Raw genomic sequence first — 12,992 nt, forward strand, 5'->3', positions numbered from 1 at the left:
GGGTTGATCGGACGCGTCGCATCAGGATACGAGACAGCAGGACGTGGTTCCTTCACGGGGAGGAGATGTTTTACCGTTGCGTCTGTAGATAACCCCATCTGCACTCACCGGGTATGAGTGCGGCTGTTTGGCGGGACTGTGGATGAAACCCACACGGCCATCGCCCTTGTTGGTTTGAAGGCGAAGGACTTGGCCACTGGTGAGAGCTTTAAGTGGTTTTCTGGATTTCTCAAAATTAATCTCTTTTAGGTATCGTGTTTCAGTTGGAGTTGTTTGTGGACGGCAAGAGGTGAACAAACCTGTGGTTGAAATAGTTGTTGGGGCACAGGCTGTGCAGATATTTGATGGACAGCAGACCCAAAAGTTACCAGTCCTAAGTTCTGGCATGCGTTAGTGCCAAGCAGAGTTGAATAAATTCCACATACTCACAAGATCTGGTATAACAGCATTTATTGAGTAACTTAAACAACACACTACAGCAGGTTACTCCTATTGTGCAGCAGTACTGACTGGCAGCACATGACGGCTTGCGATAATATGAATGGTGTAGTAGTAGACGGAGCTTATAATAATAAATCTACAATAGGAAAGGAACTGCAGATGTTAGTCCTATCTGTGTTCTGCAGAGATGCTGCCTGACCTGACCTGACCTGGCTGAGTTGCTCCAGCACTATATGTCTTGTACATTACCTTTGTTAGAAATAGTAGTGCCAATGTGAGACATTTTCAAGTTCGATAAACAAAATGCTCGTAATCTAAATAATGGCCACCTTGGGCCAAGGCTTGTCTTTTTGTGCCATTGTTTAAATGCTTCATGTGTTGGTCCAAACATGAGGCGTTCTATGCAGCCAACGAGTGTGCAATTGTTAGTTCTCATATTGTTAGCAAGATAGTAAGAGCTAACCAGCCAATATACTGTGCATCAAAGGCTTATCTTTGGTTCCTGACTCTCCTGAAGGAAGGGGTCTGAGCAGGTACAGCTATTTTCAAAATGGCTGTGGGGAGCGTCCATTGTGAGTTACACTGTAGAGTTGTGTGTTACTTGTCCAGTAGATTACACCCTGCAGCTACAGAGTTAAGGTCCTGTCCCACCAGCATGTGACTGCATGCGGCAAGCGTGACCTAACGTGGTCGCTTGAGCCGTACGGCCTCGCGGGGCCGGTCCCACTTCGATCGCCGGAGCCGTATGGAGTTGTGCGGAGCTGGTCCTGACATCACGCGGGGCTCCGAAAAACTGACCGTGTTCAAAAATTCCACGCGGCAACGGCCTGCTGGCCCGCAGCGTCATGTCAGCGTCAAGTCAGCCGTACGTCATGCGCGAATTTCCCGCGGACTTCGCTCGAACTTCACGTCACTCACTCGACCTCCGCGCGGCCCCCGCTTCTGGTTTGGTCGCGCTTGCCGCATGCAGGTCGCATGCTCGTGGGACAGGCCCTGTACATTTATAACCTGCAGGAATTATGTGTACCCTCCAGCAGGAAATTGAAAAATAATGTGTGATGAGAGTTTTTCTCCTCTGTTTCCCCTTCAAAGGATTGTTTCTCTCGTGTGTCATTTTAACACTAACAATACCGATATTGAGGATTTCAAATGAAATTTCTTGATCAGTATAGTTCTGTGCTACACTGGGATTGAGGGCGTTTGTTGGGGCTGATACATTCTCTTTCCAATAATACCAAAGTCAGGCCTATAGCCCTTAGTAGGTGGAAAAATGAAGCAATCCCATTGAATAGTGTATGGAGAATTAATACAATCAAAATTGGGCAGGTCAGAGTATTATTTCACATTATATACTGTAATTTATTGTGAACATTGCATTGTATCGTTGAATACATTCACAATTCAAGCTTCTTCTTCTTTCGCGTGGCGTGGCACAGCCTTAAGTTTGTGCACGTCGAGTTGATTGCATTAGTCGAAACAGGTTGCAATCTTCCACCCCACAATTGAAGCTTCCAGAGGTTTTTAAACACCACCTCTTTTGACAATGCAACGGGTTCTTTGTTGTTCGGCAGTTTGACTAGGATCCTGTGCTGGATGAGGAAAACTTTCCTCCATTTACACAGAAGCCTCTCTTCCCCACTCACCGATTCCATCTCCCCCACAGGCCTAATGTGAAATCTCTGTATCTAACTTGATGTTGAGCTGAGAATCCAACCCCTCATTCTCTCCAATACCATTCCAGCTGTGTCCAACCATCTCTGAGTCTGACCTGTTTCAATTTGTCTGTTATTGCAACACACGTCTATGCTAACGCCACAATCAGATTCAATTATTCCAAAACCCTCCTGTCTGTAGCTCCATGTTTCCCCTTTAATACATTTCAGCAAATCAAAAACTGCACTGCCTGCATTTTAACTTGAATCATCTTATTGACCCTTTAAGACCCATCATTTTGTTCTTTCCAGTGTTTATTAACTCCTGAACTATTAGCGATTTTAAAATTCTCACTCTTTTCAAACCTGTCCAAGGTTCCACCTTTCCCTATTTAAGCCGTCTCTGCCAGACCTACATTACTCTGAGAAGGAACAGTTCAATCCCACCCTCTAAAGCCTTTCTGTTATTTTTCTCTCTCCACCCCCACCTCTATTATTTGCAAAGTCACCAAACGCACCAACCCTGTGCCTCAAACCTCTGTCTACTCCTGAATAGCTGTCTCTTTGAGTAAGTTCATCCGTCCGAATGTTCTTTCATAATGTTGCATAATTATGCCACTCAAGTGTCTTGAAAGCATGCTAAAAGCACGATTTAAATGAAATTTATTATAGAGCTGTCGTTTGTACATCAGTACCACAGGGGTGCCATCTAATAAGCTTCATAGATTTATTTTTGTATTTGAGTTATTTCTTGTTATTGAGTTATTTTATCCATTAACGTCAACACTATTGATTTACACAGTAACTGGCACGGTTAGAATGTATTGAGCTTGTTGGAGAGGGATGTGTTGTTGCCTGCTATACGACCGACTTCACTTTGTAGCCCGTGTACAAAATCTCCAGGTGTTCCTGTAGATATTCCGGAGGTTGCAGCTTGCTCTGCAACTTTCTCATATGAAGAAAGACTGGATAGTCTCGGCTTGTACACACTAGAATTTAGAAGATTGAGGGGGGATCTTATAGAAACTTACAAAATTCTTAAGGGGTTGGACAGGCTAGATGCAAGAAGATTGTTCCCGATGTTGGGGTAGTCCAGAACAAGGGGTCACAGTTTAAGGATAAGGGGGGAAATCTTTTAGGACCGAGATGAGAAAAACATTTTTCACACAGTGGTGAATCTGTGGAATTCTCTGCCACAGAAAGTAGTTGAGGCCAGTTCATTGGCTATATTTAAGAGGGAGTTAGATGTGGCCCTTGTGGCTAAAGGGATCAGGGGGTATGGAGAGAAGGCAGGGATGGGATACTGAGTTGGATGATCAGCCATGATCATATTGAATGGCGGTGCAGGCTCGAAGGGGCCGAATGGCCTACTCCTGCACCTATTTTCTATGTTTGTATAATAATGTTACATAACTATGTCTACTGCGGGACAAAGGCTTATTAAGAATTATAGTTTCAAATTGACATATCTGTCCTATATGTTGAGGCTTTTAATTATCTACCTTCACAGGTTGAAATGACTGAAAATAACTGGGAATAAGTAATTGTTAAAGTGTAATCTGCCTGACATGCTCCAATAAAATTCTCATGTCATAAGCATTTTTGAATTATGCCAAAGCACAAAGAGTCTACGCAAATATTGTTCAGATTGGAATCATAGTCTGGTTTAATGGGTAATAATTCTATTTTTATCGACTCCCAGGATATGGCCCTGTTGGCAAAGCCAGTGCTCTGCCCACACCTGTGCCCCTGAGAATGAGGTGATGAGATGCCTTTTTGAAAGTGTGCAGTTCATTTAGTAGTTTCCCCTTCAGTGATCTTCTGTAGAAGGGTCCAGGATTTGAACCCAATCAAAACGATCAGTGATAGCCCGCTGAGTTACAACAGCACTTTGTGTCTATCTTCAAAATGATCAGTGATATATTTCCATGTCAGAATGGTGTGCGACTTAGAATGGTAATTGTAGGTTTACATGGACTCGATGCTCTCAAGTCAAGTCAAGTCCGGGATACTGAGTTGGATGATCAGCCATGATCAGATTGAATGGCGGTGCAGGCTCGAAGGGCCGAATGGCCTACTCCTGTACCTATTTTCTATGTATCTATGTAAGTCACATTTATTTATATAGCACATTTAAAAAACAACTCTCGTTGGCCAAAGTGCTTTACATTTGTTTATATGAATAGTATAAACAAACAAACTACATACATATATACATATAGCAGCCCTCGCTCAGTGGACGTCAGGAAAGGCTTGGGAGTATGGATAAGTTTTCAGTCTTGACTTAAAGGAGTTGATGGAGTCGATGCTCTATTCTTAATGGTCGGATTGCATGTTGCGAAGTGCTGGTGTTATGTCATTGGCTATGGTGGAAGGTATGATTCTTTAGACCGCTGGTTCAACTGGTTCATCAAGGACACCAAGAGAAAGTTCCGGACTAACCTAAAGCCCCAGAATAACCACACGGACACGTGTATATCGTGGCGTACAAAATGAAGTTGGACGACAACTTCTCCCTCTTCAACAAGTCCAATGCAATCTATGCTGATTCAAACAGAACGACAGTGGAATGAGGGCGCCCACCCCAGCAGCTTGGTTATACCACCACCCATGGTCACCATCGCAGATATCAGATCGACATTCCTGGCAGTAATCTATGGAAAACTACTTTCCTGGATGAAGTCCCCGGCCTTGTTCTCAGAACCTGCGCAGACCCATTAGCAGAAGTACGCTCAGGTGGTTTTTAACCTCCCCCTACCTACTCTATTCTGAGGTTCCCACTTGCTCTAAGAAGACCACTGTCATCCTGGTAGCAAAGCAAGGCATGGTGTCATGCCGTAATGGTTACTCCCTAGTGGGTCTGACATCTATCATGATGAAGTGCTTTGAGAGACTGGTCATGGTGCACATCAACTCCAGCCTCCCAGACAATCTTGATCCACGGTGATTGACTACCCGCCTCCACAGGTTGACGGCAGAAATCATCTCCCTGATCCTGATATCACTCATCACTGACATGGTTGGGACAACATCTACATCAGATGCTTATTCATTGACTAAAACCCTGCATTCAGCATCTTAATTCCAACCGAAATCATCTCCAAACCCCTGGGCCCAGGATTCACCATCCTCCCCTGGGCCCAGGATTCACCATCCTCCCCTCTGCAACAGGATCCTCGATTAGTTGGCCCTTTGATTTCCATCAGTGAGGAGAGACGATAAAATATCCTCCACGATAATCCTCACCAACGGCGTCCCGCCAAGCTGCATTCGCAGCCCCATGCTAAGCATTGACGACTGTGTAGCCGAGTTCTGCTCTAACTCCATTTACAAGCCTGCAGATGAGACCATCATAGGAAGTGGGAGCTCAAACAATGGTGAGACTGAGTACTGGAAGGAGAGAGCTCGCTCGGTAACATGGGGTCAGGACTTTATGTCAGCAAATCGAAGGAGCTAGTCATTAACTGAAGAATACATGGTTTACATGCCCCAGTCAACATCAGATTCAGATTCCGATTCAAACTTTATTGTCATTGTGTAGTGTAGAGTATAGAGACAACAAAATGCAGTTAGCATCTCCCCCAGAAGAGCGAACATGGAATAATGAGCAATCAATATATATACGTACATACAGTAGTAGTAGTGCAATTTTTCTGGGGGAAGGAGTGTCCGGGGGGGGTTGGGGTGACTGGCAATTACCGAGGTGAAGAGTTAAGTTGTGTAACAGCCGCAGGGAAGAAGCTGTTCCTGGACCTGCTGGTCCGGCAACGGAGAGACCTGTAGCGCCTCCCAGATGGGAGGAGGGTAAACAGTCCATGGTTGGGGTGAGAGCAGTCCTTGGCGATGCTGAGCGCCCTTCACAGACGACGCTTGCTTTAGACAGACTCAATGGAGGGGAGCGAGGAACCGGTGATGCGTTGGGCAATTTTCACCACCCTCTGGAATGCTTTCCGGTCGGAGACAGACAGAGCAGTTGCCAAACCATACTGTGATGCAGTTGGTAAGGATGCTCTCGATGGTGCAGCGGTAGAAGTTCGCCAGGATCTGAGGAGACAGGTGGACCTTCTTCAGTCTCCTCAGGAAGAAGAGACGCTGGTGAGCCTTCTTGACCATCACTTGTGCTGAAGTGGAGATGGCTGAGAGTTTCAAGTTCCTGGGCATAAATATCGCCAACAATTATCTCTGGCCCAATCAGACTGACATTATGGCCAAGAAAGTACTGTTAAAAACCCAACCTCCTCAGAAGATTAAGAAAATTCAGCATGTGTCAAATAACGCTGTATAGATGCATTGTGGGAAGCATCACATGGGGATGCATCACAGCTTGGTTTGGCATCTGCTCTGCTCAAGGCCGCAAAAATTACAGCACTGAGCACACAACTCAGTTCATTACTCAAACCAGCCCCCCCCTCCCCCATAGTCATCCCCTATTCTCTCCTCTCCTATTGTACAGAAGATTACCAACCAGAAGATTCAAGAACAACTTCTTTCCCGCTGTTGTTATATTCTTGAACAGTCTTCTCATCAGATAAGTGTTTTATTTCCGGTCTCCTAATCCACCTCTTTGCTGTCCATACAGTTTAGAAAATAATGTACTCAATAATAATGAACCAATACCAAATAAGCTGGCTTGAATGTCACGTAATTTGCGAGCTGTACTTCCTCATGCTAGTGGGAAGTATTCCACTGTATTCCTGTAATTGTGAGGCTAGGTACGGCTTCAACGCCATCTGCAAATTTGCTGATGACACCACTGTGCCGGCTGAATCGTGTAAGTCAGTGAGTCAGTGTACAGAAGAGGGAGAGAGAACACCTGGTTGAATGACAACCAACACTCACTCAACATCAACAAGCTGAAGGAATTAATGCTTGACATCAGAAAGGGCAAGTCGGGAGACCACGCATTAGTATTCATTGATGGTGCGACACTCGGGAGAGTTAAACAGCTTCAATTTCATGGGCATTGATGACTTAGTCAGGGCCCTGCACGTAAGACTCGTACAATACTCATAAGTTAGTGCACGAGATTCATATCTCTTCACGGTTCGGAGTTTTCCTGGTTAAATATCATTTTGGCAGTTGTTCTGGAACACCTTGGTTGGCTAGAGGCAAATGTATTCCATGGAAAGTTGTTGCATTTTGAAATGCTTCGTCCTTTGGTCTTGCCGCATGCACTGGACTTTGCTGTTGTTGAGAATGGTGATTAGAAACATAGAAACATAGACACATAGAAAATAGGTGCAGGAGGAGGCCATTCGGCCCTTCGAGCCAGCACCGCCATTCATTGTGATCATGGCTGATCGTCCCCTATCAATAACCCGTGCCTGCCTTCTCCCCATATCCCTTGATTCCACTAGCCCCTAGAGTTCTGTCTAACTCTCTCTTAAATCCATCCAATGACTTGGCCTCCACTGCCCTCTGTGGCAGGGAATCACACAAATTCACAACTCTCTGGGTGAAAAGGTTTTTTTCTCACCTCAGTCTTAAATGGCCTCCCCTTTATTCTTAGACTGTGGCCCCTGGTTCTGGACTCTCCCAACATTGGGAACATTGGGAATCAAACCTTGTTCGCTGAGACTTTAGGATAATATTTGCTGGGAGTAGCTATAGCACTAGGCTAGAAATTCGAATATTGTGTCAGGCATATCAATGTCAAAGATAAGACTGAAGAATCTTCAATTATCTTCACGAAGGATTCCAATCAAGCTGATCCGGTATATAAATTCAGTATTATTCAGTTGTATAGAAATTCAGTATTACCCAATCAGAGAATACAAAAGCAGGAGAGGTTGTATCGAACAAACAATTTTCAGTGCTGTGTTCAAGTAGTGGGGTTATGGGATTGAGGAGATTGCTCTCCAAGGAGCTGGTGAGGATTGACATCTGGTGGCCTTTTCTGCCATAACTCTTTCTTAAATGTTCACTGAACATCGCTGAGTGTTTTTTTTATCTAGTAATTTTCACATTGCCATTTGTGGACGTCTGTTTTTCTGCATTTCTCACTGAAGCCACAGGTGCTGGACTTGCTGTAAAACTCTGTGGGACATCCTTAAAGAGCTGTGAAAAGTGCTGTTGAAATGTGAACCTTTATGATTAGTGAGGTAGGTGGGCCTGAGAAGGGGAAGTTATTTTAGTGAGGAAATCTGATCTGCAAATGTTGTCACTAGTAGCTTGTGACAATGCTAATGTACTGATGCTTTGCTGCCTTAAATATTTTAATATACGAGTTTAAAATGACAAATGTAAGGAAAGAAACAGTTGCTATTCAGTGTGTTGATGGAATTCTATTGGCTCTGTACCATGAGATCATTGAAGAAAATTAGACCATTCGGCCCATCTAGTCTGCTCCACATTCGATCATGACTGATCTATTTTTTCCTCACAAAACCAACCTCCTGTCTTCCCCCCGTAACCTTAGCCAGTGGTTCCCAACCTTTTTTAGCTCATGGTCCCCTTGGGACCTTTTAATTTTTCTGTGCCCCCCCCCCCCTGCCATTATTAGCGGAAAAAAAGTACTTCAATATTATACCTTCCATAAAAATATCAGTGTCTATTAATTGCACATATATTCTCTTTTATTCTATTCCACAAACATCAAAAATATTGTAACTATATAGATTTAAATTGATTAGAACTGAAGTTTAGGAGGCAACAGGGTGGTAGCTCTGTAACCCCCTTGATTGAACCTGTGGCCCCCTAAATCCCCAAAAATTTCTGTGGCCCTCCCTGAAATTTGCCGTGGGCCTCAGGTTGGGAATCACTGACCTAAGACACACTTAGTAATCAAAAACTTATCTCCCCACAGACTTGGGCCCCACTGCCGTCTGTGGCGATGAGTTTAATAGATTCACCACCCTCCAGCTAAAGAAATTTGTCCTCATCTCTATTTTAAAGCTACATCCTTTTACTCTGAGGCTGTGCCCTCAGGTCCTCAACTTTCCTGCAAAACCTTTCTGAAAGCTTCCACAAATGAATGTTTACTTCCCTTGTGAGAAACCTCGGTAAAAGAATCTCAGGGAAAACAGTTTTGATATTCTTGATTTGTGCCTGTAGATTTTCATTATCTGACAGCTTTGTTTCAGCTTGTGGTCTTCTTCTGTTTCCTGTGAGATCACCCTTCAAATGGGATTGTGCAACTGACTATACCACCCCATGTTGTGGGGAGTTGGATGTCTATGTCTTCCAAAGCTAAGGCTCCCGTGCAGATCTTACCAGATTGCATTTGCTCACACTGTGCAGAGAGCAGTTTGACAGTCTCAATCAAAAAACAAACTGCTGGAGAATCTCAACTGGTCAGGCAGTGTGGTGGAGGGAGATAACTAACATCCGATGATTTGTGTTGGGAGTTCGTCTTCAGATGCTGCCTTACCCGCTGAGATCCTCCAGCTCTTTGTGTTTTGATCAAGGTTCCACTCCAGCATCTGCAGTCTCTTGTGCACTATTGTCAATATGATCGGTGTGGTGGTTGGTAGCGATTTATGCCCCTGTCCCACTTAGGAAACCTGAACGGAAACCTCTGGAGACTTTGCGCCCGACCCAAGGTTTCCGTGCGGTCCCCGGAGGTTTTTGTCAGTCTCCCGGACCTGCTTCCACTACCTGCAACCTCCCGGCAACCACCTGCAACCTCCGGGAACCGCACGGAAACCTTGGGTGGGGCGCAAAGTCTCCAGAGGTTTCCGTTCAGGTTTCCTAAGTGGGACAGGGAACCACAGTCAGCCAACAGGGCAAGGAAAATAGGTTAATATAATTATTTTAATAAAACTCTCTTCAGAGGAAAAAAAAGCAAACATTTTAAATGATGAGAGATATTTAAAATTGTTTCAAGTCCACAAATGAATTCTACTTAGGACATCCGGTCCCATTTATGAGGAATTGTCGACGGTTGAAAGAAAAAGCCTTGTGCGTCAACAGTATTATCAAATCCAAGCACGAGTTTCATTCTGGCCAGGACCACTATTCAGCTTTAATTATATAAGAGCACAATTAGAATTGGCCGATAATCATGCATCTGAAAGAACATAAATAAGCAGACTTTGAGATGACGTAACTCTTTCAGACTCTGTGCAGGGTATTGCACAATGAAGACTTTCAGAGTTGATGACATGAGTAATAAATGTCACATTCTCACCGCCCAGGCTGTTGCTTATCAGCACAATTCCTTAGATCGAATAACAAAGGGTCACCCTTTTTCATAACATCGGTATTCATCTCTAAGAAATCTCCATGTGCTTTGTAGCTTGCAGGTAAATAGAGTCATTGGACAATAAAAACACAAGTGAAATCAGCTGGAAACAGACTAAATGACATAAATATTATACAGGAATCCATTCCATATTTGTATTGCCACTACAGTTGTATTAACACTGACATGATTTAGATGTACAAGTTCAAAATATTTCATACGTACATATAAAACTCAATCATGGAACAATGCTGTAAAAATGCAGATATATTGATAGGGGTAGTGGCCATTTGGCCTGTTTTGCATGTCATTGAGGATGGCATGTGCCTTTAAATTATAGACTGCCCGTTATAATGTGGGTGGGATTTATGACGTGTTTTAGGGCGTGTTTGGAGCTTAGATGCTTGCGCAGAAGTTTTGTTTTCAGATTAGTTTGGAGAGCCGATGGGGAAGGTTGACCCTTCTACCATGCGGGCCATGCGAGGTCCACGGCAGATCTAAAGGAGATCACGCCAGATCTTGCCAGCGTTACGGAGACACGAGGAGTTTACTAATGTCTAAAGTAATAAGCTGGAGTTCGAAGAAGATTGTAGTAATGAGTCGGAAGAAACTTGGATGTATCTTACTGTTTTCTATCACCAATAAAGCATTTATTCATCAAAAGACTGTGTTTTGAAGCCATATCTGTGAAGAAGCTCTGAAGGTCTCTGGGAGTGAGCTTGCATGCGTTTAGAAGACACCCCCTTCAACCATTCTCATCCAAATAGCGGCTAGGGTGCTAATTACTGAAAGATATGATAATCTGCCACTACAATAGGGAAATGAAATATTTTTAGGTTCAGTACTTTGGAATAGTAATTGTTTACTATTCAGTTGATTTTGTTATGCATAAAATAAAATGGTTATTTTTTTTGTCATTATGAAAATAAGTTAAAACACAGTGGATAGCACAATGGTGACGCTGGTAGAGCTGCTGCCTCCCAGTTCCGGGATTCAACCCTGTCTGAGATGGCGTTTGAATAATTTCCCACTGATTATGCAAGTTTCCCAAGTTGTGTGGGATGTAAGGATATTTGGTTGTTGTGAATTGGCCCAAGTTTGTTGTATACACTTCATAAGACAAATGTCACCATATATTGTAAGTTGCGGAAGTCATCATCAGTTTGTCGTAAAAATGTTCAGGCAAACGGGAACAGTGGCGCAGCTAGTTCGAGCTGATGCCTCACATCGCCAGAGACCCAAGTTTGATGCTGACCTCGGGTGCTATCTGTTTGAGTTTGCCTGTTCTCTCTGCGACTGCATTGGGTATCTTTGGGTGTTCCGTTTCCTCCCACATCCCAAAGACTTGCAGTTCTATTTGGCCACTGTAAATTGCCCCTAGTACGTAGGGAGTGGATGAGAAAGTAGAATAACATAGAAATCATGTCAATGGGTGATAGATGGCCGGCATGGACTCAGTGGGCCGAAGGGCTTGTTTCCATGCAGTAACTCTAAACTCTAAAACTTAAAACTAAACAGGAAACTATAGTTGGCAATCCTAGTGAGGATGACATACAAACTGGAAGAAATTGGACGTGGTGTCAGAGTGTAATGCAATGCAATGATCCCATAAAAACAATCTACTTTTCACAATTCAATGATCATTTTAAGAATGAAAAGAATCAGCAATTGATTGTGGATTTACCTAGCAATTGCTTCTAGTTCTTATTAAACATTTTATATATTTAACTGCTTTACTTGACTTTGAAAACCTATAAAATATTTTCATCAGTTCTACTTTTGCAGCATTTGATAGTTTATATTCTGAGTGTCACTTCATTGGCGGTTTGTTGCCCATTCAGTGTTTCTGCTCACACTATTATTTGCCCCACAGGTGTTAGCCACAGGGTTGAGTGGTCTCTATTCTTCCCTGCCCACTAAATTGGAGGTGAGATCTGATGAGTGGCATTACCTGCAGCGAGAAGACTGGATGCATATCCCGGCACTGGTGCAGTTTATGAACTCCCTGGAGTTCTGTAATGCGGTAATCCAGGTAAAGATAGACTCATCCCTTTGCATAAATACAGTGTCAACAATGTAGAGCATTCATTTTTCAACTCGTGAATCTTGTCTGATGTTCAGGCCATTTCAAATTTCCTGCAATACTTTGTGGATCTCATGTTAAAATCAGTTTATCAGCTTCCGTTGAGATATCCTGACAAAATGATTCAAGTTTTTGATGCTAAAACTAATATTTTCCAGAACTTAAGATTGAGTAAAAATTGGAATATAAATCGCCCAAAATATGAATATCTCTCCTTCAGGGATGGAACCTATTTACCAAAACTTTTTTCATAGACTTTTTTCATAATAAGTGACTGTTTATACGTATTTTAATGTTGCTGTTTTTACCTGCACTTTTTTTTTAAACTATTCGTACTGTTTTATCAGGAACTGTTTTTATTGTTTTTATTTTATGCATGAAATGTTTAACCTGCCTCCACCACGTTCACTGGAAGCTCATTCCACACAGCTACCACTCTCTGAGTAAAGAAGTTCCCCCTCATGTTACCCCTAAACTTCAGTCCCTTAATTCTCAAGTCATGTCCTCTTGTTTGAATCTTCCCTACTCTCAATGGGAAAAGCTTATCCACGTCAACTCTGTCTATCCCTCTCATCATTTTAAAGACCTCTATCAAGTCCCCCCTCAACCTTCTGCACTCCAAAGAATAAAGACC

General features: G+C 43.2%; 1 protein-coding gene across 1 annotated transcript in view; it reads left to right on the forward strand.

Moving 5' to 3' along the window:
* fhip1aa (FHF complex subunit HOOK interacting protein 1Aa) overlaps positions 1-12,992 on the forward strand; it is a 197,060-nt gene that overhangs the window by 126,251 nt on the left and 57,817 nt on the right. The window contains exon 4 of the mRNA XM_055646739.1: positions 12,149-12,307. Within this exon, the coding sequence (XP_055502714.1) occupies positions 12,149-12,307 (159 nt within the window). The remainder of the gene's footprint in view (positions 1-12,148; positions 12,308-12,992) is intronic.

The sequence above is a fragment of the Leucoraja erinacea genome, chromosome 1 (genome assembly GCF_028641065.1).
Source record: "Leucoraja erinacea ecotype New England chromosome 1, Leri_hhj_1, whole genome shotgun sequence".
NCBI lineage: Eukaryota > Metazoa > Chordata > Chondrichthyes > Rajiformes > Rajidae > Leucoraja > Leucoraja erinaceus.